Source organism: Eleutherodactylus coqui, chromosome 5, assembly GCF_035609145.1.
Source record: "Eleutherodactylus coqui strain aEleCoq1 chromosome 5, aEleCoq1.hap1, whole genome shotgun sequence".
Classification (NCBI taxonomy): Eukaryota; Metazoa; Chordata; class Amphibia; order Anura; family Eleutherodactylidae; genus Eleutherodactylus; species Eleutherodactylus coqui.
The window spans coordinates 234,564,568-234,591,942 of record NC_089841.1 but is presented as its reverse complement, the minus strand read 5'-3'; the positions used below and the strand labels follow the sequence as shown (position 1 = coordinate 234,591,942).

Sequence of the window (27,375 nt, the reverse complement as noted above, 5' to 3'; positions counted from 1 at the left end):
ATATGATTGAGCCTAGACATTGGCGTAAGATGCATCACTATTTGGCGGATTTCGCTGTACCAAAATCCCATGGCTGCCATGTTGCTGCTTATACAAATTGCTCGAAATATGTGTGCAAGAAGAATCACAACATGTTCTATCTTGGCGTATATTACCGGTGCATACACGCCATGATAGTGCATGGTGATTAGCAGCAATGACAGAGCGTATTTGCTGCGTGTTTGACGCGAATTACGCCCGTCTGAGCCCAGCTCTTCTTGTGCTGGGTAACATAAGAGCCTTCACTGTCAGAGATTAGCAGTGATAACTTTGCTCTTCTCAAAAGGAGCCTCTTTACTGCTACCTATTGCGGCTATTGTGCTGCATTTATTATCAGATTCACTAGAGAACGGTGAAAGCGCTGGAGTACATATAGATAGAAATGTTCTTTTGCCACCTAGTGGTGGAGCCTTGTATAACCTGATTGATTCACCACCAGATTAGTATATGTTCTTCATTCTCTCCCGGTATCAGTATAAAGCCATCCATAAAATACATAATAATCAGTTTAATCATCCCAATCTACTTAGTCGTCTACTACACATTGTGTTTCACTAAATACTTATTAATAACCTGTGAGACTAATCTCACTTATCTTGTATGCTGCTGCTGTTCAATAACTATCACTGCAGCTAACTTCAGCCATTCTTTTAAGGCCAAAACACTTGGACATTCAGCCTGTTTTCACCCCCCCCTTGTTGATCCAGAGGAAGGCAAAAAACACCAATGAGGCAGACACCAATTTTGCCCATTGGGGGAAAATCTCTGAGACTTTAGTGGTTTTGTTTTCTCTGATGAGATTTCTTCCCGCATGTAGTGAATACCACGTGGGGGAAGACTGGGCAGCCGCTATTTTCAAACTCTTGCGCTCTGATGTGGAGTTTGCATGGCCGGCAAAGGGGAAGAATTTCCCCTCATTCAGGCGCAGCTACGCTCCGTGGCGCCAAGTGTAGTTGTGCTTACGGCAATGTGTTTAAGAAGCCCTTAGGCCTCATGTCCATGGGCGGATCAGATTCCACATGCGGATTTCCGCAGAGGGAGACCTGCGGAAACCATTTGCGGTAGATTGCGGATGCACTGTAGTCATCCGCGTGGAAAAAAATCCGCAATCCCACCTCCCAGTCTTTTCCCCACCTCCTAATTTATTTTAACCTTCAAATCCACAGTGCATCCGCAATTGCACCCATTGACTTCTTTTGAGCCCGTCCACACGGAATCCGCACTGAAATGGAGCATGCTGCGATTTGTTTTCTCCACGAAATGGTCCGCAAATCAAATCCACATGCTTAAATTCACTTGTGGATTCCAATGCTTTCCTATGGGCACTTTGAATTGTTGATCTTTCATGCAAGGGACCCGTGCAGATTCAGCAAATCAAATCCGCCCATGGACATTGGGCCTTAGAGGCAAAGAAGGGCCTTTCAAGTGTCAAAACATTGTTTTCTCTTTTTTTTGCAGAGAAGATTAAGGCTCTTTTACACGCAAGGATATTCGTTCGAACTGCCGAAAGATTTAGCGATGGTTTTGCATAAAATGACATGCACAGATAATCACTCCACTAGCTAATTAATCATTTGTGCTTTCCTCCACGAGTTGTTTGCTCAGTTGGGCGTGTGTTTAGGTGCTTGTTATTGCATAAACACTTCGCCCAGCTGAACAAACATCTGCCTGGCACATTCCATTGTTCTCCTCCTGGCTGAGCAAACATCTGGCTGGCACATTCCATTGATCTCTTCCTGGCTGAGTAAATATTGCATTCATTCAATATGCAAAGCCAAACAAAGCCATCGCTTGCCGCTGAAAACACTGAACGAACTGCGTTCAAACTGAAAGTATTTCCAGCGATCAAACGATGGATTTTATGCCAGCCTAAAAACCTTGGCTAACGATAATTGAACAAATAGTGCACAACTAAGCATGCTTACATATAACGACTATGGCTCATTTTCAGCCGGTTTAACGAATTTTGAGCGATAATCGTTGCGTCTAAAAGGGCCTATCGACACTGGCTTCCCATTGTCTAGCTTCATTATGCGGCTTCTCCTTTGTGCGGATCTGACACAGAGCGCTACTCGTCACACTCTGGTTAGTCCCCGCAGTTATGCTGCTGTTTGCATTGCTTAGGCTACAGGTAATACAAGCGGGAATCTCGCATGAGTTTTGTGAGATGCACAAAACTTGCGTAAATATAAACTCCATTCTTTTGAATAGACTTATTCACATGAGTGATTTTTTTTTCCTCCCAGGGGTGCTGTGAGTTTAACAATCACTTCTGTCCTATCTCATGGGCTTCCCTCGGAACGCCTCGCCCATTGTTTTCAATGGGACATTTAAAGAGCTCGTTGACACTCTCATTCCATGCGACGTGCATGCAAGGGCGATGTGACGTTTTCCATTGAAATCAGTGGAAAACACTTGCGATCCTCTGACGCCCGTGAAACACGTGCCTGAGGATCGCAATTTGAATGAAAAATGCCTGGCATCCGCGTGTAAAACGCACGTTGGCGAGCGCGATATGAGGCTGAGTTTCTTAGTCTGATATCGCGCTCGCTTGCGTGAACGTAGCCTTATTGCCCACTTTACTGTAGTGCGCCGTGGGCTCTCATCACTCTCCTGGAATGATACTTCGGGGTTGTGCGGTTCACAGAGAATCAGTATGCAGTGCTAATAAGTAGACATTACTTAATACCAGGTCTGTCTTTCTTGCAGGTCTTCCAGAAGCCGATGTTACATGGTACAGAAATAAAAGTCGCTTGTATCACTCTCCCCGCCACAGTCACACTTTGTTTCTTGGAAATATAACCTACTCCGACCAAGGACAATATACCTGCAAAGCAGTCAATATACACGGGGACGTCTCTGAATCAACGCAGCTCCAGATCATAGGTAGATGCATAACATGACGGGGGTGTTGGACTTGGGCTGTGGGTTCACACCTGATCCCTGTGCATTATCACCTGTCACCAGCTGCTGCTTTAAAGGGTTATTCCCAGGGTATATAGTGATATCGCTAAGATATACCATCACTTTATCATTGGTAGGGACCCCTACATAACCTGAGCATGTAGTGGCTAATCAAGTATTGCGTCCTCTTCACTGAGGCCAGGAGTGGAGGCCAGGAGTGGAACTGTCGAGGGACCTGCAAGAAGGCCTCATTCACCTGATTGTGGCTGGTTGCAGTTCCCTGCACAGCGACTGACTGGAAACTCCACAGCACAGGGAGTAATGGTGATGAGGACTCGGCACTAGATCAGCGCGGTGGTCCCATCATTCTCAAGAGCGATGGGCAGTCTAGGTCCCCACCAACTATCAAGTGATAGCATATCCCAGCTACATAGAAGATGGGAGTAATCCTTTAAATCAGGAGTGTCAAACTCATTTTCACCACATCCACCTTATGGTTGCTTTCAAAGGGCCGATTATAATTGGATAGTAAGGGCTTGTTCACATGAGCGTATTCGCACAGCGTATTATGCGTGCAATTTTTGAGTGCGTAATATGCAATGAATAGAAACCATTGAATGGGTTGGTCCACATGAGCGTATTCTTTCACACAATATGCGATCGTGTGGGGAAATACGCAGCATGACCCATTTTGGTGCGTATTATGCACTACAATAGGCCATTGAAGTTAACGGGCAACGCAAATACACATGAATACACAGGAAACCTACGTACACACTGTGCATTTGCTCACTGTTTCAATTAGTCTGCCTGCACCAAAATGCGCTTTCACCTGTGTGAATGAGTAATGGTATCCCCCATAGTGGCTACAGTTGTAACAGTGATCCCCATAGTGGCCATAGTTGTGAAAGTGAGCTGCATGGTGGCCGTAGTAGTAATAGTGATCCCCATAGTGGCCGTAGTAGTAATAGTGAGCCCCATAGTGGCCGTAGTTGTAATAGTGAGCCCCATAGTCGCCGTAGTAGTAATAGTGAGCCCCATAGTGGCCGTAGTAGTAATAGTGAGCCCCATAGTGGCCGTAGTAGTAATAGTGAGCCCCATAGTGGCCGTAGTAGTAATAGTGAGCCCCATAGTGGCCGTAGTAGTAATAGTGAGCCCCATAGTGGCCGTAGTAGTAATAGTGAGCCCCATAGTGGCCGTAGTAGTAATAGTGAGCCCCATAGTGGCCGTAGTAGTAATAGTGAGCCCCATAGTGGCCGTAGTAGTAATAGTGAGCCCCATAGTGGCCGCAGTAGTAATAGTGAGCCCCATTGTGGCCATAGTAGTAATAGTGAGCCCCATAGTGGCCGTAGTAGTAATAGTGAGCCCCATAGTGGCCGTAGTAGTAATAGTGAGCCCCATTGTGGCCGTAGTAGTAATAGTGAGCCCCATAGTGGCTGTAGTAGTAATAGTGATCCCCATAGTGGCTGCAGTTGTAGCAGTGATCCCCATAGTGGTTGCAGTTGTAACAGTGATCCCCATAGTGGCTGTAGTAGTAACAGTGATCCCCATAGTGGCCATAGTAGTAACAGTGATCCCCATAGTTGCCGTAGTAGTAATAGTGAGCCCCATAGTGGCCGTAGTAGTAATAGTGAGCCCCATAGTGGCTGCAGTTGTAATAGTGAGCCCCATAGTGGCTGTAGTAGTAATAGTGAGCCCCATAGTGGCCGTAGTAGTAATAGTGAGCCCCATAGTGGCCGTAGTAGGAATAGTGAGCCCCATAGTGGCCGTAGTAGAAATAATGAGCCCCATAGTGGCCGTAGTAGGAATAGTGAGCCCCATAGTGGCCGTAGTAGGAATAGTGAGCCCCATAGTAATCCCCATAGTATTCTCAGTAATAATAGCAACCCCCCTATTGACCTCTGGGCGGGCAGCATTCCTGCAGACTTTTCACTCACCCAGCCTGCAGCTGCGGTCCGGCGGCAGCAACAGCCACTGCTAAGTCTATGACCCCTGACTTCTCACTCCAACGTCCGTGCTGCATACAGGTTGGCACACGCAGGCACCGAGTTGGGGGAGAGGTCAGGGGTCACAGACGCTGCACTGCCACTGCCGGACCGGAACTGCAGGAGGAGTGAGTAGAATTCCTGTTAGGTTTTATGTACAACCAATGAGCCACATAAAAGGATGTGGCGGCCTGGATTCGGCCCGCGGGCCTTCTGTTTGACATCTATGAATATTCTAAATTCGAATTTCATCTTGGCTCCCAGTGGGTTTTGTAATATAACATTATTTTTCATACTATGTATTTAGAGCCTCCTCCGGATACCTCAGGAGCAGAAAGACTGGAAATGCTTCTTAGTGAAATTGGTCCAGAGGTTCCCTCCGTGCTGACATCTCTGTCCGGCAGCACTCTGTTGGTGAGCACTGGAGGAGCAGTGCTAATCGGTAAGCTAGTAGCTTCTCTACAATACCATACCAAATCATTTTTTTTATAACATGAAATTTAATGAACTGGACAAATCTGATAGTTACACTTTTTACTGTAGTAGAACAAATTCTCTTAAACTGTTGGCATAATCACAGAATAAATCCCGTCTTCATTAATCTTTCATGTCATGACTTCAAATATTGGTAGTAAATGGTAAGCACCCTGGTCCAGAGGCGTAACTTGGAGCTTCTGGGCCCCAATGCAAAACCTGTAACAGGGCCCCAACTATAATGGCTTATTCATAGTACTGGGCTCCCTATATGGAGAAGAGGGGCCTTATGGGCCCCCTAAGAGGGCAACCGCATCCCCTATAGTTACGCCAGTGCTCCGGTCCTGTGGTGACTTCTGTATTCGTTCTTCAAGAGCATTTTATCTGCATAAAGTTACTAATGAAACATATACTTTTAAGTTAGAACAAGTTCAACTTACAGTAGAATCAGGCAAGAGTAAGGTCTCCTGCTCACTGGCGAGAGCAATATCGGGCCGTATCGCTCTCGCAATGCTTCTGAAAAGCCCTGGATATGAGGCCTTTTCACATAAAAACAGCCTCGCATTACTGCAGGGCTAAAGGAGTCCCCCATAACGAGGAGAGAGAGGGAGGCAGAGCTACAGGGGATCTCCTAGAGATCTACCCATAATTTGAGATATAGGGGTGGGGCTAGAGGGGATCCTCCTAGTGATTCCTCTCTAGCCAAGAGAGCAGGTGAGGCTAGAGGGCGGATCCCTCTAGCTCCACCCACTCTCTTGGCCAGAGAGGAATCACTAGGAAAACCCCCTCTAGCCTCAGCACTGCACTCGTGGAAGCCCTGGGAAAGCCTAGTAGCCTCGTCCCCTGTCTCTCCAAATATGTAGAGATCTCTAGAAGATCCCCTGTAGCTCCGCACTCCTCTCTCCCCTCACTATGGGGGATTCCTTCAGCCCCGCAGCCTGATTTGTGATCCTTTGACATTGATTTCAATGGGGCCAGCGCTGCTGCCGCTGGCCCCATTGAAAACAATGGGCGACATCGCTAAAAGATAGAACATGCCGCAATTTGTTTTCTGCATCGCAACGCAACGCGGTGCCATGCAGGAAATCATCGCTAATGTGAATGGGGTTAATGTTTGTGCAAGATTTGTGTGGTTCTCCCTTCATGACCATTAGTCACATGGGGAACCCTCACCTACTATCTCCTTACTCTTGGAATGTAGGATCCTCTCCCCCTCTGTGGTGTCACTCATACAGTCATGTTTATTGTTCTTGTTTGTTCTTTATGTACTGAAACCTTTTCAGGAGTACAGCGTAAAATGGAAGTTTAAGGGCTTAGCCAGATGGGCGTGAGTGCAGCTACGGAGTGTATTGGTGCGTTTTCTTTTGAGTATTCAATCTCTGCACTAGTGCGTACAAGTTTGAAGAAAAAAAAAGGGAAGATAGAGATCCCGCCCTACTTTTCTCGCACGTGATATTAAGTACGTGCGCAAAAGATAGGGCAAGTAGTATTACCATGCAAGAGTCCTAATAGTAAAAATGAAACCATTGAAATCAATGGTTCCACTTCGTCCTGTTATGCAGCCGTGATTATCATAGCCGCATAACAGGCCAAAATCACTCTCACCTGTTTGAGCCCTAAAGTAAGTAATAACGACCCAAGACCTTTCACACAAGCATAATGCAATCCGACAAATACAATTCAAACTATTAATAAGGGAGGTTTCACGTCTGTAAGGGAACCTGCGCTCAACTGTTCCCTCGCAGATCCGGCACAAAATACCAGAAAAAAAAGCAATGTGTGCAGTGATCCGTCAAAAAGCCGGACAGAGTGGAAAGCGAATGGACTCCATTATAGTCAACGCTGTCCGTTTGCCGCTGTTCAGTTCTGCCGTAAGACAGAGCCGATCAGCCGGGGGAATCCCCATTCCTGCTCCCCAAACGGAGCAAGAAACTGGAATCCCCAACGCAGATGTGAAAACCCCTAAAGTATCTCAGATACTTATTAATACGGCAAAAATTGATTCAATAAAGAAGAATAAAAATTTCAGTCCGGAAGTCCTATAGGATTCACAGTAAATTTACAACATTCGTACTTTCCTTCAGAGAAGGATATGAATAAAGAGTAGAGCTCTTTCCCGCCCGAGCCTGCTCGGACGAGAATGTAGTTACTCGAGAAGAGCGATGCTCGCTCGAGTAACTGCCTTATCCGTGCGTGCTCGCTCATCTCTAATAAAGATTAAAGTGTCACTATAAACTCCATATGGAAACAAAGTAATGCAAGTGACCGTATAAACTGTATCATAGGGTGTAAGTATGACTTTTAGTATTCTATGTAATTACTTTATTATATCCTTTACTGACTTGTTAGTTGAAGTATTGGACCCCCGATGGGTTATCCCAACATGTCCGTTCAGGATCTGGGCCCTTGAATATCCCCGGCACCCAGCGCTATGTCTTGTATCGTATGCCCCATGATTAGTTTCAGGCCTTTGCCCTGAGAAATTCTATTTTTGTGAATGCCTACCAAAGTAAAACACAAGAGGGGCATACATAAGTCCTATTCTACCGCCACTTGAAGGTCAGCCTATCTTTGTATGTTTTTCTTCAGCTTATTGTGTTTTTGTTGCATTATTATTTTTCGCAGAGGTTGACATCGGTGTCAGTTTCTCATGGGCTTCCAGCATGCGGCTCAGGGTTTGATATCAGCTTGCACCTCTCCTGCGTACTTCATACCAGTGGGACTCTCCGTAGCATTTGTTATGTTAGAAAATGTTCCATAAATCAGAGTGAGATTCCGCTTTATCTGAGTTTTCCATTGACTTCTTAAAGACGGAAGTTTTTAATTGAGGAATTAGACTGAGAAGTAAATCTTGGGGCCCAACTTATAATAATGTCCGATGGGGTGTATTTACTAAAGCTATAGTATGTGGCTGAAGGGGCGGCTGGAATTTACTGTTTTCCAATACTATATTGCATTTCCATACGTTACTGTATGCTCTGCTATTGAAAGTCTATATGACACATGTCTAACACAGGACCCGCAGGCCGACTCCGGACCACTGCCTCATTTTATGTGGCCTGCTAGCTGTGCATCAGAGAAGCAGGGATTATACTCACTTAGCCTGCAGCATCGGTACGGCGGCGGTGGTGGCAGTTGCTGCTGAGTCTGTGACCACTGACCTCTCCCTGCCGGCGTCTGCGCTAAGGTGAAAGGTCAGTGGTCACTGACTTAGCAGTGAGAGATGCTGCTTGGCAATAGGCCAGTAAGGGAGTTGCTATAGCCCTCTGGTTGGGCAGTATCCTTGGGACTACAATGGGGTCACTATTACTACTGGGGCCACTATGTGGTCACTATTACTACTGGGGCCACTATGGGTGTCACTATTACTACTGGGGCCACTATGGAGGTCATTATTACTACTACGGCCACTATGGAGGTCACTATTACTACTGGGGCCACTATGGAGGTCACTATTACTACTGGGGCCACTGTGGAGATCATTATTACTACTGGGGCCACTATGGAGGTCATTATTACTACTGGGGCCACTATGGAGGTCATTATTACTACTGGAGCCACTATGGGGGTCACTATTACTACTGGGGCCACTATGGGGGTCACTATTACTACTGGGGCCACTATGGGTGTCACTATTACTACTGGGGCCACTATGGAGGTCATTATTACTACTGGGGCCACTATGGAGGTCATTATTACTACTGGGGCCACTGTGGAGGTCATTATTACTACTACGGCCACTATGGAGGTCACTATTACTACTGGGGCCACTATGGAGGTCACTATTACTACTGGGGCCACTGTGGAGATCATTATTACTACTGGGGCCACTATGGAGGTCATTATTACTACTGGAGCCACTATGGGGGTCACTATTACTACTGGGGCCACTATGGGGGTCACTATTACTACTGGGGCCACTATGGGGGTCACTATTACTACTGGGGCCACTATGGGGTCACAATTAGGAATCGTTCACACAGTCATAAGCACATTTCCATTGTGCAAATACAGCTGTACTGTGGATCTCGGCCATGGTGAGACTATATTGTCTCCGAGGGTGGATTCAGATAAACTTTTTTTTCTCCCCTTGTGCAGCCGTGATAAATATAACGGGACAAAGCGAAACCACTCATATCAGTGGATTTCAGTGGTTTCCTTTCCACTATCGCTATTGCCGCTTGTTAATTGTACGGGCAAGAAAACATAGGAGCTATCTTCCCCTTGTTCAGGCACAACTATGCTCCATGCTGCCGAGCATAGTAGCGCCCATAGCAGTGTGAATAAGTCCTGAGGCACATTTCACGCAGTGTTAACTGTTCTTTATCGAAATCTGCAGACTTTTGCTGCCAGTCCCACAAAATTCAAAAAAACTAAAATTAATAAACTGTATAAAACATTTTATACTTTTACTTTTCGGAGGCCTAACTGTAATGGGTGCGGAGGATGCGGTCACAGCCGGGTCCTGGAGCCTCAGTGGGGGTCCTGACCGGACGGATTTGCTGTGAAATTTACATTAGCAGCAAAGTGGATGAGATTTTGAAAATCTCATCCACAAGCTGTGTAAATAATCCGCGCAAAACCCATGCGGGAACTGACAAGCATGTGATTTTTATCGACGTTTCCACTGTGGAATTCATCTCCTCTCTTTGAGGGGGTGAATTCTGCATAGGCTTTACGATGCTGATCTGCTACAGATTACCCCCCGTGTGGACCCCGCTTTAGGCCTCATGTCCACGGGGAAAATCGGGCCCGCTACGGATTCTACATGTAGAATCTGCAGCGGGTCCCTCCTGCCCCGCGGACGTGAGCGCTGAAAATACAAATAAATAAGAATTTACCTATCCGTAGCGGGCGGCGAAGCTCTGCTTTTCCTCACGGCCGGATCTTCTTTTTCGGCCGGCGGATGAATTCTTGACGCCGGCGGCACGTCGCCGGCACGTCGTCGACGTGCCGCGCGCATGCGCCGGGCACATCCGCCAAGCCGAAGCAAGGGAGATGCGGCCGTGAGGAAGAGAAGAGCTTCCCGGCCCGCTGCGGGTGAGTAAATTCTTTAAATTCCTATTTTAGGTCTCCCGCGGATCCGGACGGCTTCCATAGGCTTCAATAGAAGCCCGCGGGAGACCCGCACGAAAATGGAGCATGGTCCAGATTTTTTCATGCTCCATTTTTTTTAAAATCCCTTTTATTGACGATCCGCGGGTATTTATCTACCCGCGGCTGGTCAATGCATCCCTATGGGGTGCGGATCCGCGTGCAGGTAATCCGCTGCGGATCCTAAATCATATTTTCCCCGTGGACATGAGGCCTTAGAGTTCCATAAGGTCACGCTTTCCCATATTAGGAGACCGGTACTATGAATGAAGCACTATAGCTTTTTGGGGAGGGGGTCCTGTTAAAGGTTCTGCATAAAGGCCCAGCAGCTTCAAGTTATGTCTCCACTTTATACAATGGCCAACATCGGCAATCTTTTCAGATAGCACAGCATAATGTGTTATTCTGCAGATCCATCCAGTGTTCTCCTACTTGCACAAGCTATGGTTATGGGTCCCGTACCTGGCCTTTCATCACGGTTCATTTGACAAATTTCACAAACTATTTACTGCGTAGTTATAATGCATGCCGGTTGTTTACCGAGTCATCGATTTACTGCACAAGTGGTAACAGCTAGCTTACCCTTGTGTGGCCTGTAATCGTTAGCCTCGTGGGAGGTCTTCTGTGGCACGCATGCACAACACATGGCTTTCCTTCGCTACGCTCAATGTTACAGCTATGATTGTAATCACACACATGGCTGAACGGCAAAACAGATCAGTCCACATGTTATAACATAAAACACAATGTTGTCAGTGCTAATAAAACTGATCCATCACTAGATGTTCAGCTGACATACCATCTGCATTACCTCCTACTGGCCTAACCAGGAATTACATCTATAGATATAAAGTATAAGCCCTCACTGACTGACTCGCCACTAATTCTCTAACTTCCCGGCGTTGTGCAAACATGAAATTTGGCAGGAGTATTTTTGAAGTCCTAAGTAGGAAAAGTCAAGGGGTCACAACTCGAAAATTCAATGCTAATTGCAAAAGTAATGGCACTCCTATGTAATGTACCTAATCTAATTCATTAACTTTCTGGTGTGGTACAAACATGAAACTTGGCACGACCATTCTTTGGGGCCTAAATAGGAAAAGTTGAAGAGTCACAACTCAATTATTCCATGCTAAGTTCAAAAGTATTGGCACCCCTGTGTAATGTACCTAATCTAATTCTCTAACTTCTCGTTATTGTACAAACATGAAATTTGACATAACCATTCTTTAGGTCCTAAATAGGAAAAGTAAATGGATCACAACTCGATTATTTAATGCTAAGTGCAAATGTATTAGCACCCCTATGTAATGTACCTAATCTAATTCTTTAATTTCCTGGTGTCTTACAAATAGGAAATTAGGCATGTGCATTTTTTAGGTCCCAAATAGGAAAAGTAAAGGGCTCACAACTCGATTATTCAATGCTAAGTGCAAAAGTATTGGCACCCCTATGTAATGTAACTTCTCGGTGTCTTCCAAGCGTGAAATTTGGTGCAAGCATTCTTTAGGTTCTAAATGAGGAGATGGGGAGGGGTGGCACATTCTGCAGAGAGACATCGGTACAGCAGCCTGAGAAGAATCTAACGCTCCTCTATGTGTATACATATTTTATTCCTCGGTTACTCTAAAGTAACCATGACTTCATATAGTTTTCCGTGCAAACAACACGTAAACACCTGCATCATATTAACTCGGGCGAAGGCGGGTATATCAGCTAGGTACTTGTATATATGTGACTTTGTAAATACAGTACTTGTATACCTTTATATAAATGCTAGCTGTATATGAGCTGCATTGTGGTGCTAAAAGCTAAACTTTGGTTGGTTTCACATCTACTCTGGAACCTCTGTTTGGAGGTTCGGATGCGAGTCTAAATACTGTAAGAAAAAGTAATGCATGCAGCACTTTTTCTTCCAGTACAATGCTGCCCAGCTTAGTGGAAACCAAATGGACCCCATTACAATCAACGGCGTACGTTCGGCCCTTTTCGTTACATTCTAAGACGGACCCATTCGGCCAGGGGATTCCCTTTTCTGCTTTGGCTTAGGCATAAGAATGCATGCGGAATTTTCGTGTGGAAGGTCCACACGGAAATTCCGCGGCAATTCCGCCCCGTATGAACCCAGTCTTACAGTGCAAGCAATGCGGATGAAATTTCAAATATCTTATCTGCGTGCTGCAGAAAATGTCCGCAGCCGTATATTGACCTCTGGGGCAGATTTTAAATCTTCAGTATGTCAATTTATGCTGCAGATTTTCGGTACGATTTCAGTCTTTTTGTAATGAAAATTATCGAAATCTGGGGCTCATCCACAGCATTATTGCAGAGAAAGCTGAAACAAAAAATACACCACTTGGTTTGTTTTTTGCCGCTGCAGCTTTTCTGTAGTCTTGCTGTGGATTTTGAGGGAAATACACCGCTGAATCCACCACGTAGGGACGCGACCTTAAGCTGTGTTCTGCTTTTACTTTTTGCAGCTGCAGCTTAAGGGGTTGTACCAGAAGTTTCAGTTATCCCCTATCCATAGGATACGGCATAACTTTCTGACCGCTGGAGGTCTCGCTGCTGACACTCTCGCTGATCTTGAAAACGGGGATGTTTGTTGTTTTTGGACATAAGCAGCTGCCATATGTTTTTTTAAGCTGGCAAACCCTTTTACTATCTGCAAAGGTGAGCAGAATGATTACGGGGCCAATTGATGATCAAGCGTGTTAGCCATAAGCCAACTAAGATCAACCTTAGCCAATTATGATCCATTTTGATTATCAGTCCTCCCAGCAAGTCTAATGCAATAAAGAAAATGATGGATGTCTTCCTTCATCTTGTCTCCTATTTACTTGACTCCCACTGATGTATTTAGTGAAACATTTGACTTCTAAATGAGTCTGGAGCCATAGAAAATCCTTCTAGGCTCACATATGGTCAACAGGCCACACATTGCCGTTTTACATTGTTAGTGGAGCTTATGTGATGCCAAATCCAGTATTAGTCCTAAAAATTTTCCAAAAAAAGGATTTTTAACAGCTTTTTAGCGCTGGTGCATAAATCATTTAATTTTACATATATTTATTGTCTAGAGGAACCAAAGGAGACTGATAGCTAGCGGGACAATGTGGTGCCTTCCTTGGGCTTAAGACGCTCCTGATTTATGGCAGAGATCAATTTGTTCTTTCTGTTAATGCAGAATGAACCCCGACGCTGTAGTTCATCATATGCATATTCAGATTTTAAAGGCTTATCATCTCGAAGGAATTTGTACTCTCCATTAATAAGAGGCCAATGGGAGAAATAATTAAAACCATGACAAGAATGGTCTCAACATTTTATAGTTTTTTTTTTCTTTCTCCCAAGCACATGTTTGGAAAGAAAGTTCCTTGCGAGATAGAATTTGAGGAATGGAATAATTTCGAAGCCGTCGATTTGCAGAGTTCGGTTTGAATATTGAATTAGCTTAAGTTTATTGTTTAAAATCACAACACTCAAGCAAGAGTAATTCATAAGAGTCCAACATACACTCAGCCAAACATTCCTGTGGAAGTGAATGTGTGTTCCTGGATGACCGGAGCTCAGTTGGCTGCTGCAAGGTGTATTGGGTTTCCCCCCCTCCCACCTCTGGCCCATATTAATTAAGCTCTCCGTACAGTTCTAGTGCCAGAACTCCCCATTTATTAGGCGCTCTTTGGAGTGTGCGGTTACTGTACCAACTAATACACCTATGACTTACCTGAAGTGTTCAAACATTGGCTCAAATACATAGTAACATAGGATGTTAGGCTGAATGAAGACAATGTCCATCTAGTTCAGCCTGTTTCACCCCCTTGTTGATCCAGAGGAAGGCAAAAACCCCAAGAGGCAGACGCCAATTAGCCCATTTGGGGGAAAATTCCTTCCCTACTCCATAGTGGCAATCAGAATAATCCCTGGATCAACCTCTGATAGTTCCTACCTGACTGTAAGAAGCGGATTAACAACCCCGCTGGTCACCTAATGTCTATATCCTGTAATATCCTTCTGCTCGAGAAAGACGTCTAGTCCCCTCTTAAACTCCTCTATGGATTTTGCCATCACCATGTCCTTGGGCAGAGAGTTCCACAGTCTCACTGCTCTTACAGTAAAGAACCTTTTTCTGTGTTGGCGATGAAACCTGCTTTCCTCTAGACGTAGCGGATGCCCTCTTGTTACCATCGCAGTACGGGGTATAAACAGATCATGGCAGAGATCCTTGTATTGTCCCCTCATGTATTTATACATAGTTATTTGGTCGCCCCTTAGCCGTCTTTTTTCCAGAGAATAATCCTAATTCCAGTCCTCTCATTCCATTTATTGATTTAGTTGCCCTTCTTTGAACCCCCTTAAGCACTGTAACATCTTTCCTGAGCACCGGTGACCAGAACTGTACACTGTATTCCATGTGAGGCCTGACAAGTGCCTTATATAGTGGGAGGATAATGTTCTCATCCTTCACCCCTAATGGCTGCGGACACTCTGCTTAAAGGGGTTTTCTAAGTAATAAAACCATTGGTGGCAGTGGGGGGAATGAATCACACATTAAAAAAACACACCAATACTCACCTCTTCACCTCCACGCTGGTCCCCCGCCATAGACCTCTGGTCTTTTGTTTACTTTGGCTGTAGCGGTTACGTGATTGTTTACCCACTAGACCACAGCAGTCAATAGGAGGTCCCAACATGGGATGTCACCTTCCGAGAAGACCTGGTGATGTCACCTGTCAGATGCCAGTGCACCGAAATGCTGCTTTGGGTCCATGTTGAGTATATTGCTTTTATATAGTTTTGGACAAAGGGGGGTCCAGAACTATCTAAAAAAAATTGAAGCTGCCAACCCCTCTTAAGCTTCCTGCCATAGGAAAATCTGCTTCTACAATACATACACTCTTTGAGAAATCACCTTAGAGATCAAGCAGAGCATTCATGAAGCGCTCCGCCACACCCTACAGGAAAATCTGTGGACATTTAGTTACAATCCTCAAAGTCTCTTCCCTGCACTCACCTCTATGATCAATGCACAAAGAGAACAGGAAGCTGAACAATCAGTGTTCAGCTTCCTGTTAAAGGGGTTGTGCTAACATACGTAACCCCTCCCAGAATGCAGAACCTGGGGCAAACAGCTGATCAGCCCAGGTCCCACTCTCAGCACCCATGGCAAGCAGCTGATATTGCTCCGGGAGCCACGGCCAATCAAGTATGTTCTCTGCAGCGGCCACTGCAGGGGAAGTGTTGTACTACAGGGCAATCATTGACATGAATGGCCATCAAGCACTACCAGGATGGCTGAAGGTCCACCAGAACATGAGCCTCTCTAACTGATTAGTTCTCCATTCTGGGTTGTAGAGGGGGTGTCCCAAGCGGGAAACCCATCTCTATGATATTGATGTACTCTAATATAGCATATGCACAAGGACAGTGCGCTTGGTGCAATCGCTTTAAAGCCAGGATGATAAGTGTATACGGTTACCTCCTAAACCTCCTCTAGGAATGGCAGGAAGAATATAGGACTACCAACAGTGTCAACCTGCTGAAAGGAAAATAATGTTGCTTTTATGTAGTTTTGTGCGGGGAAGGGGGGGGCGCCCTATTTCCTTCCCTGATGTACCAAGGCACCACCAACTTCCTATACACCCACCCCCTGCAACACAAAGGCTTAGTTTGGCTACTATATGTTATGAGCTTGGTTCTGGTTCTGTATTTATTCACTGAGCCATGCTGGTGTGGCTATGCTGCACTTTTGCTGCTTTCTGCACAAGCAGAATACAAGCAGTGCCCATCAGTGCAATATATAGTTCCTTCTATAGGGGTTATTACAATATAGACTTTAATCAGTTATCCAATCTGAGAACAGGGGTCCCGTGTCCCCTCCTTCTCATCACTGTGGGCGGACTGCATTCACCTACAGTGATGTGAAGAGTGAATGAAGCGGTGGTCTCGCATGTACAGGGCTACTCCATTCATTTCAATGCGGCTGACAGAAATAGCCAAGTACAAGCTGTCAGCTATCTCCTTCAGCCCCATTGAAGATGAATGGAGCTGCACCTTGCATGCTTGATTGCCACCCTATTCAATCTCCTCTTCAATGTGGGGGGGTAAAGTCAGCTTGCAATAAGGAGCAGAGGGGAACATGGTATCCCCATTTTCAGAATTGGTGGGGGTCCAAGTGGTGTCCAAAGGATAGGTGATAAAAGTCTATCTAAGCTCTTAATGACCAGGGTGTTTTGGTCCTAAAGGACCAGACGCTTTTTAGGGATTTTACTCATGTGGTTGTTTTACTGCCCTATTTCATTTTTCTGCAGCTACCAAAATTATTGTTGCTGCTTTTTTTTTTTTTTGACATATAGGAATATTTTTTTATAATTTTTTCTGTTTTTTATCAGTAAAAAGTAGAGATGAGCGAGCACACTCAGTAAAGGTAGATACTCGAGCGAGCATCGCTCTTCTCGAGTATCTGCCTCCTCGTCTGAGCAAATGTGGGGGGGGCAGGGGGGAGAGTGAGAGAGATCTCTTTCCACCCCTCCCCCCCCCCCCTTGCTCACCCCGCATTTGCTCGGATGAGTAGGCAGATACTCGAGAAGAGCGATGCTCACTGGAGTATCTGCCTTTACCAAGCGTGCTCGCTCATCTCTGGTAAAAATCTAAAAAATTTGTATATTTACACCAAAAGTATGAGAATGGGTTCCTCATTTTGTTTCGAACATTTTGATATATAATATTTATAGTTCTAGGATACAGGGGGCATATGGCAACGGTTTTGGTTGGCTTGGCAATAGGACATTTTCTTTGTTATATATTTTTATTTTATTCTGTAATTTATTTTTTTAAACTTATTTTTCTAACTATTTTTTTTATATCGATGTCCCCCATGATGTCATATAAGACCTCTGGGGGTCATTCACATTGTCTTTTTTTTCTTTTTTTTTCATTTCACACTTTTCCACTGTAGCAGTGGCATCAATAGGAGACTCCGCTTCAGGGGAATTACATCCCCCTGTTGTGACAGTGGTCACTGATAGAGCTGATGAGGGTCTGCTATGACCTTCAGCTCTGCTGTGACAGCACCCGGCAGTCATGTGATCGCTGGGTCACATAGCGGAAATAACACTTCTGCTTTCACTTTTTAGTAGATAACACTCATTGAGCTCTATGGCCTGGAAAAGAGATGGTAGAAGTGGTTAAAAAACGCTTCTATCTTCTCCTCCAGGTCCTCGGCTGTGTTTGACAGCCGAGGACCCGATCCAGCTTATGTTTGATTGCAGGAGCAGAGGCTTTGTGCCTTATGTTTGCTATTGGCCTGGATTAAAGCCTAAGCACCGTACATTTATGGTGCTTGGTCCTTCAGGGGTTAAATGGAATATGATTACAGAAATTAACACTTCAATGCAAACTTTACCGTTTCTGATTGGTAAAATACAAGGAACAGTCCCCTGCTAATAATATAGGCCCGGTAGGGGCCATGCTCTGCACAACTGATTACCAAAAGCTCAGTCCCATATATATATATATATATATGTGTGTGTGTATATAATATTATACAAGGTAGCATTTGCTTCGTGTGTCTGCATCTGTATTTAGCCGGATCTGTTTTGTATATAAAGGCACCCATTGAGCTGATGGTCTTTGTGGATGAGTAATGCATATGAGATTCATCAGGACTCTGACAAGTTTATCCCAGAGAGCAGTGAGCACACAGGTCAAGTGGATTATGGTACACTTTGTGTATAGAGCATTTACTAAGAACCACATGTTGTTCCTCTTCTATATGCACAAATATCTTCTTAACAGGGATCCTGGATTAATATTGTACTAGATTAACTCTTTATATTCTGCCTCGAAAACAATGAAAAGTAGTAAGAAAACTGCCTACCTGAAGATACTTATCCTGGTTTGAGCCATGGGGCTGTGCAGAGAAAGTTCCATACTACTATTAAGATGTATAGCAAAATTGGCGTACTCTGACTTATATGATTTCAATATTAAAAACCTATCCTCAAGATATGCCATCAATGTCTGATTGCCAGGGTTCTGCTGCTCACGGCATGGGCCAATCAGCTGTCCGAATTAGGTGAGTGCCGTTGTCACTTCACTACGTATCAGTCGTACATGGTATAGCGGCTCTGTGCCTGATATTGCAGCTCAGACCTATTTAGTTGAATGGAACTAAGCTGCTCCCAGGCGAAGTGGACGATGAACGAGACGTCACAGGCCTGAGAAGTAGCCGCAGCACTCTGCAGCCTCTTCCATCAAGTGATCGGTGGAGGTCATGAGTGGAACCCAGTGATCTGATGGTGATGACCTATTCTGAGCATAGGCCATGCGTTATTTTGTCATGGAAAACCCCTTTAATAATGTATCATCCCAATTTACAAAGATCTTGATGTAACATATTTTAAAGGTTCTTCTTTTTCAGTCATTCATTTGTTAACTTGCCTGATAAAGGGGCCTCTGAGCTCCAAAAGCTGGCAAATACCGTTTTTATGGGTTGCCAATAGAGATATCACTCCTATAATACTTTTCTTTTTTACGCAAAAGTATTTAATATCACAAACTATTATTTTAGTAGTATGTAGTGGTTCATATTCAAATATTTGACCAGGCAAAACAGTTTGTATGGCCCCTATAATCAGACTGCAATGTGTAGTAACCGTCATTGGCTTTAAAAGTGAAGCTCCGCCCATAACATTGGCTCTATATCCAGTAAATGTCAAATATTGAATCTATGTAATGTCTTATTTCTTGTTGCTTCTACTTCTTTCTCTTAGCTTTGTTTTTAATAACTTTATAGAACAATGTAGGAAAAGTTTTAGCTACCTGAAGACCGTCACCAAGTTTCTATTATTCTTGTCTTGTGTCTAGATCACTTAAGGCCCATTTAAACACAGCAATTCTGGCTCAAAATTCGCCCAAAAGCTATCTTTTGAACAATAATCGTTGTGTGTAAATGTATCAATCTTTTACTTTTCTGCCGAACGATGATTATGTGTTCGGCTTAAAATCCATTGTTTGGCAGAAGAGCTGATAGCAGGGGCTTCACACTGTGTTCTCCGCAGGGGGCGCTGATAACATTGTCTTAGCTGTCAGCCACTCAGCTGAACAAAGGGAACATACTTAGAGAACAGACCACCCGCTGTTCTCTGAATACAGCTCCTGACATCTCACACGCATTAATTATCTACTAATTGGCATTAGTACCAATTAGTAGTTTATGCAAAATGATCACTCAAAAGCAACCTTTTGAGCGATCATCTTTGTGTGTAAATGGGCCCTTAGTGTATCAGGAACTTTTTCTAGAGCTAATTCTAAAGCCTCATGGAAACTATCATGTTGAAAATCAATATCATAAGGTTCCCGAATGTGGCAGTCATACAAATCAATGAGCCAAACTGACGGTATGCAGACACTTTTTTATTTGCAAAAATAAGAAAAATTGCGGCCTGCTCCATCAGATGCCCTATTTTAGGCCCTTATTTCCCTCAAAAACATCATTTTTAATACACAGAGTGAAAATTTTAAAAATGCACAAAAAATTCAAAAAGTATTAATTAAGCTATCCAACAAAACTATATTACAAAAATCCAAGTGTTCACAAGTATTGACTTTATAGCCAGAATGGCCCTGTTGGGTCTCATGTGGCTCAGGTCCCTACTACTTAACTGTCTTTTATACAAGTTTTGCATAAGTGGTATTTCCAGAAAACACAAATTCACATTTCTTTTATTCCAATGCTGATCTCTGACCGTAGTGATTGCCACAGTGTATACATTTGGGCATATATATTAAACATAGTGCACCAGATATAGTGCAAATGCTAAAATTGACGATTTTGAGAGGGTTTGCACTAAACTCTGACTTTTTAAGTGGGCGGGGACTAGTATTAGGGGGTGTGGTTACACGTGGCCTATTAGATTTACTATACTAGTGAAAAATTATGGCTGAACCCTACTCTAGCTTATAGCTGGCACAGGTTTCAGTCTAGAGGTGCCACCAGTTGCAACAAATCTTGCGCCCCTCAATATATTGGTCGCACTTAGACCAGCACAAAGTTTACTTAGAGGGGCATATAAACCATCGGTCTAAGTAAATACGCCCTATTATATGTAGGTTTGTTCTACCGGTACATATGAGCAAAAGTCAATTCCTTGCGGTAAGCTGGAGCTACACTTTGGGTATTAGGTAGATTTGTGCAGTTCTTTCTGTGATGTCATAGAAGAACCCTATAATTCCCTCATCTTACGGTTTAGGCATTTTCAGGTAATTACATACTACGTCACTTTTTAAGCACAAAGACAAAATCACCTGTTTTTTTGCACCCACATCTGGTGAAGGAAATATTCTCATTTGACATTCTGCAGTCATCCAGTTTCTTGCTCTGCAATCACCCTTCTTTGTCTAGGTAATGCTCTCATAGAGGGAATCAATATGATCTGTCTGTGTGAAGTCTGATGCATCCTCACAAACCGCGCTCACTATCATCTATGATGCTGCATTGCACTAATGACAAGCTTGAGTTTCTTCTCCATTTTAACAAATCCAAAATATCTATATGTAAATTGAATACATCTGTCTGTTACACCCTGGCACTTACTAAAGTCCATGTCTCAGAGGAGCAGGGATTATGACTTATGCATTAACTAGTGACCGATAACTTCCATACAGTGCGTTGTGAAGGCTCTACTCCCAATAATATGTCCCTATCCACTCTCAAACCCACTGAATTCGCCTACACCCTGTGCAGCAATCTACAAACCCATCACGTCTTTAGTGGGGATTGAAGCTCAATAAAAAGTAAATTAATATAGGGCAACAGTACATTTCTGATATTGAGGCAGTATCCTTGATGTGTACATGGACAAATAGGGGTGGGCGATATACAGCATATGTACTATGAACAACTACAATATAAATCTTCATAGAATAGACATAGCAGGGCTTTTTCAGTGATAAAAAAATACAAAAAAATTAAAAAAAATACAAAAATAAATAAATAAATATATATATATATATATATATATACACACACACACATATACACACACACAATATACTAATACAGAGAACCAAAAATGTACAAAATGAAACCAAAACATTGGGAGAAAGAGAAACTGACCCTTAATCTCTGATGCCAGGGATCCCTAAAAGTGGAGCCCTCGCCCTGATTAGGGCGATCCCATATCAGGAACCTGGGGCGATCCTAAGTCTCCCTAGGGTGACGGGGAAAGTGATAAAGGATAGATGACACTATAAAATGTGAATGAACACAAACGCTCAGGGCAGCAAGGTGTTAAACAGCTTCAGATGTGTAAAAGTAAATGTGCAGCAAACTTCGTTTGACTGGAGACTCTGATCTCGCATAGAACCACAGAAAGGACCAGAACACCTTCAGACTGATATCAACGAGGAATCAGACCAGAATCAGACACAATTCATCGGAGATTTCATATTCAAGTCAGACCAACTGAGGCTTGAGTATAACCGGCGCCTTCTGATAGGAGGGGCTGGAATAAATATAAAAAGACTAATGCTGATTGGCTGAGTGGGCTGTAACACCTCCCTGCCAACCAATTAATCTACACACATTGACAGAGATGTGTACTTGTCAGTCCCCAGCGCCATAACTACTATGAGAATGGGCCAATGTGAGGTTCAGGCCAGCTGTTGTTAATGCCATGACCTAATCCTGGTCCACTCCCATGAAGAATAAACTATTAGTGACCATTGCAGCTTCTTTCGGGGTAAGAGAAGTGGGGACCGGATTCCTCTACTGAAGCAGGGGGCACTTACAACCTTTCAAGGCCAGAGATTTTTCCTTTTTTCCTCCCGCTTTCAAAAAAATCATAACATTTTTGATTTTCCATCAACTTAGCCATAGGAGGGCTGTTTGTTTTTGTGTGATGAGTTTTTTTTTAATGGTACCATTTAATTTCCCATATAATATATTGAAAAACTTCTAAAGATTTCTAAGTGGGGTGAAATGGAAAAAATACAACTGCAACATTTTTGGGGAGGTTTTGCTTTTACGGCATAAAAGGCTAAAGGCTGCTTCAGTACTACAACAGCTGGGCTTCAGTAGTTGGTGGTCTGAGGCTCAACTTTATCTGAAACTTAAAAAGTCGTTTAAGGGACGCACTTTGAGCTGACATTTTCATATATCACCCCAGAATGTGCTGGGTAGTATAAATTATACAAATTGTGTGCGCTGATTCCAAGAATACCGCAGGCAAGTATTACTATCCATCACCTGCTCTATTTGCATTGTTTTTACTTCTTCCAAACTTCAGGGTTTTTGCTGAATAGAGGCTTTGCCAAGATGAACATTTAAGGTGAAGTCAGGTTCCCTCTGACATAGTGCTACAAGAATTCTAAAGTAACGAAACACAGGGTCCCTCAAGTTGCAATATTAATTTTTTCCGGAGCGAGCACTGTAGCTTGAATATATTTAACTTAAAACCAGTAATTGGTTCCAAGCCCCTGAAAAAAGTAGAGATTAACCCTTTCCAATCCACTGTCTAACGTCTTCCTACATTCTGATCGAAGCTTGTACAGCTCCAATGTCAGAAGACATCCGACAGGGTATTCTCACCGTCTATTGCCAGCCACTCCGCTGTCGGAGCCTCTCTGGCGCACACACACTTGTTTTAGCCAGCAGATGGCACCGTTGTATAACAGCAGAAAGAGAAAGCCTTTTAGAAAACCCTGAATCCAAAATTAAATTGGAAAGGGTTAAAATGGTTGCGCCAACATTCAAAGTTATCGCCCAGCCAAAAGTTAGAGGCTAACTTTCTGACCACAGAGACCCCTCCAATGTGAGCGAGCAATGGGATTGTTGGAAATAACCAAGCCCTTGAACTTGATTGTGTCCGGCAGTCCCATTGAAATAAATGAAGCGGCGGAGCACATGCTTGTAAAAGGGTGCTACACTGACAGGAGACATTTGTGGACATTCATAAAGCGTCTTATGCCAGTTGCTGACTTTAAAAAGTTGCAAATTTTTTGTGCAAGTGGGGATTTGGGTTTGCACAAAAATTTGCAATTTCTCAGTTTTCTGCTCAGGCCTCGCCACTTCAGTAAAAAAGTGGGTGGGGCTTGTCAAAGGGGTGTAGTCTTTTTGAGCAACAGATTTGTATTTAATTTACACCAGAAACGGAGATGTGCCTAATGCATGTAGAGGCATCCTTATTCTTCCACAGCAATAATACATGGCAGTTTTAGTAAAGACAATGGGAAATTATACTAGTAGCTGCATGGAGTACAGCTATTACATTGGAACTTGGTTTTATCACACAGGGACAGTAACATCCAAGGGAATGGTCCTTTGGTGGAGTGATATTGCAAGATATGTCCAGTTTAGTTTATGATTCTAAGAAAATAAGGCTCTATTTGGAATTTAAGGCCCATTCACATCAGCACTAACAGGTTCCATGTTCCAAGGAAAACAGAACCCAATGGCCAAATAGACCCATCATATAATGAAACCGAACAGCTCCAAACGGCCCCCGTTGACTATAATGTGGTTCAATGTGTTCTGTTTCTGGCTATGCATCCGGCAGTTTATAGGATTTGACAGGATGAAATAATCCTGTATATTAATGGGATTCGGCAACGGAGGTTATGAGCGCTGGGGTCAATAGAGCTAAGATGGTTATATTGTTTGGTGCACTAGGTAAAACTTGTGTAAAGGCATCATTATAATACAAAATACCATTTATTGGAATATATATTTTTTGCTTTACCCTAATTATATCATTGACCTGTTTTACAGGGTGTCCAGTGAAAGGCGATTTTACTCCCCACATCATATGGCTTCATGGAAGTCAGCCACTAAACAGTGGAACAAAGTTAGCACATCAAATCCTGGAAGGAGGACAGATCCTTCAGCTAACTAATATAAGCAGGAATCACCAGGGAGAATATACTTGTGTTATTCAGAAGAACCCATCGGATTCACTTGCACAAAAAGCTTTTCTGTCACTTCAAGGTAAGTTAAAGTTCAGTTGACTTGAAGAATGCCTGTAATGGATAAGGTGCGTGTCTCGGCAGATGCCAACTGTAACCAGTCCTCTTCTCCATATAATTGTCAATTCCACGTATAGCCCATGGATAATTCTTTTAAAAATTCCCTTCTGTAAATGAAGTATCTATTAAATAAGTTGTCTGCTTTCAGACAATCCCTACTTATTTACAAGAGTCACTTAACAATAAACAGATCAAAAAATGTCCTGCTGGGACCCAAGCGACCAGCTTTTATCTGTAGGGACACATGGCATTAAGTATTCAGTTACTCCATGGCACCACTTAAAGGGACCCCGGCTAATCAGCTGAGCGGGCACAAGCTGTCAGCGCCACAATAACACAGAGGTCATCAATAGTATTCCCACTGGGAAACCTCTTTAAGGTCAAATTAAGTATTACACTCTGCCCATCCAAATCTATAGGTTGTCTGTGTAATGCAGGACAGATTAGGTCCACTCTTTGCAGCTGCTTTCTGCTCAAACCAAGAGAGGAGGTTCCTGGATGGGGGGCTCTACGTTATTAACTCAGAATTCCCTAACGGAAAGCTTCACTTTGGCAAATATATGGGAGCTCTGGAGATATGTTTCATGTATAATAACCTTTAGTTCTAAGCATGGGCGTACCTATGGGGCTGCAGAGGTCACAGTTGCTACTGGAGCCTCAGGGGGCTCAGGGGCCCCCCTATCACATAAGAAAACACCAGTATTATAAATGGCACATGGTAGATGGTGGGCCCTGTTACAGATTTTGCATTGGGGCCCACGAGCTTCTAGTCACGCCTCTGGTTCTATAACTGTAGTTAATCTGTTGAAGTTATACACTGTTATACAAGTTTTACACTGAAAGATGATCGCTCAAACGACAGTTTTGAGCGATCATCTTTGCATAGTCTATAGTAACTAATTAGCTACTAAAGAGCTATGCAGGCGGAGCGGAACACCCCTGCTATCCCTTGTCGAACAATACAGCTGTTTTGCATAAGCAAACAGCTGCATTGTTCTCTGCACTTACATCTCACGTCCTTCTGTGAATTACCAGCGGGACACGAGCTGAAAGTATCTTATCAGCGCTGCCGACTGTGATAACAGCCTGCACCGCTAATAAGAGTTCATCATTCAATTCAAGAAAAGTAGACTTGAGCAAGGAACGAATCGTGCACAAAAACTGCACGATGTCTGTGCATTTAGACGCAACGATTATCGCTCAAAAGATGGCTTTGAGTGAATTTTGAGCGAGAATCGTGTCTAAATGGGCCTTAAATAATGTTACTATCCATATTATAATCTTTAGGAAGCATAAAAATGCAGATTAACAACAATGTGGTTACTTGGTAATACAATCTTATCTTCCACAACTCGCTTCATCAGCAGATTACCAGTGGACTTTGGTTGGTCACCTGCCATGTTCAACATCCTGTGGTAATAGGGGCCTCCAGCACCCACAGCTGAGGTGTGTTCTCAACAAGAAAGAGGCCAATGTGTCTCATTGCCAAGAGAAGCCCAAACCATCCATAAATCCCATTGCGTGTAACAGAAGGGACTGTCCGCCAAGGTTGGTATTACATTTACTTCTTCCCATGAATTCACTATTCTAAATACGTGATTGAGTTCAGCAAATAAACTCGCTATATGCTGCTCATTATTATTGTATGCATTGTTATAAAGTGTCAGTTGAGGTTCAAAAGAACATTTTGGGGTACAGTTTACAGGCCGTTCATTTGAACGTAAGTAAGGCTAAATTCACATCTGTACTAGGGAATCCATTTTCCTGCTGTGCTATGGGAGCAGGAAAACGGAATCCCCTGGATGAACGGATCCGTCTCATAACGGAACCCAACTGTGCCGAATGGACTCCATTGACTTTAATTAGGTCCGTTTGGTTCCTCACCTATCCGGCATTTTGTCAAAATTTTTTCAAAATTCCTGCATGCATGACTTTTTTTTGTCTGGCACTTCATGCCAGATCTGCACCGCAGTCTCTGAGCGGAGCCTAAACAGAAAGTAGATGGCAAGTAGCAAATTTATATTTCAGCACTTTTTATACTTTTCACAACGGTCTTGAAACTTGTCAAAAGAACTTGGCTTGGCTAAGAGGACTTACAAAATGTGCCAAATGTACTAGATACCCACTATGTTGTGGGTATACTTGTATGTTAGTCGCCATTAGATGAGGTATGAGAAATGTATCTAACATGCCTAGTTAGATGCAACAAATATATTAAGGACGCGTATCATTGTGATTAACTTGGGAAAAGGGGGATGGGACATGTTATTTGTATAGCACCAACTTATTCCACAGCACTTTCAGGTAATTTATTACCCCCCACCAAGCTGGGTACTCATTTTACTGACCTCAGAAGGATGGAAGGCTGAGTCAACCTTGAGCAGGCTACCTGAACCATGCAGGGATTGAACTCACAACCCTCAGGTCGCGAGTGAGAGCTTAGGACTGTATTCTGCTGTTTTAACACTCTGCGCCAAAGGAGGCCCAAAGTTGGTGCAGTTTACAGCAATATCATTGACTTGGAGATTCAGGCATCATACAAAACTACTAATAAATCCCCCCAGTTATGTCTTTAACTTAAGAGTGCAGTAAAAGAACAATGGATCTCCTTTTCCTAAATGTGATTTATTTCCTTTCCAGGTAATTACCTGATAACTGCTATCCAGCCGCTTGCTTGTTCCTTAGCTGCATGCTATGATATTAACAGCATATCTTTTGACAGAGTTATTAGCTCGGCTTCCTGGCGTTCCAGCGCTCTCTTGACACCTATAATTCTTATAAGGGACTGTAGGACCTTTGTAATTAAGCTGCACATTAAAGCAGTGTATTATAATGAGGCATAGAAGCCAGGAAA

General features: G+C 43.6%; 1 protein-coding gene across 3 annotated transcripts in view; it reads left to right on the top strand.

Annotated features, from left to right (window-relative positions):
• Positions 1-27,375, top strand: part of ADAMTSL1 (ADAMTS like 1) — a 669,103-nt gene that overhangs the window by 622,332 nt on the left and 19,396 nt on the right. For 2 of the 3 annotated variants that reach the window (XM_066604351.1, XM_066604354.1), the window contains 4 exons: positions 2,749-2,925; positions 5,236-5,370; positions 24,268-24,483; positions 25,886-26,069. In XM_066604351.1, coding sequence (XP_066460448.1) covers positions 2,749-2,925; positions 5,236-5,370; positions 24,268-24,483; positions 25,886-26,069 — 712 coding nt within the window. The remainder of the gene's footprint in view (positions 1-2,748; positions 2,926-5,235; positions 5,371-24,267; positions 24,484-25,885; positions 26,070-27,375) is intronic. The other variant, XM_066604352.1, reaches the window with a different exon arrangement.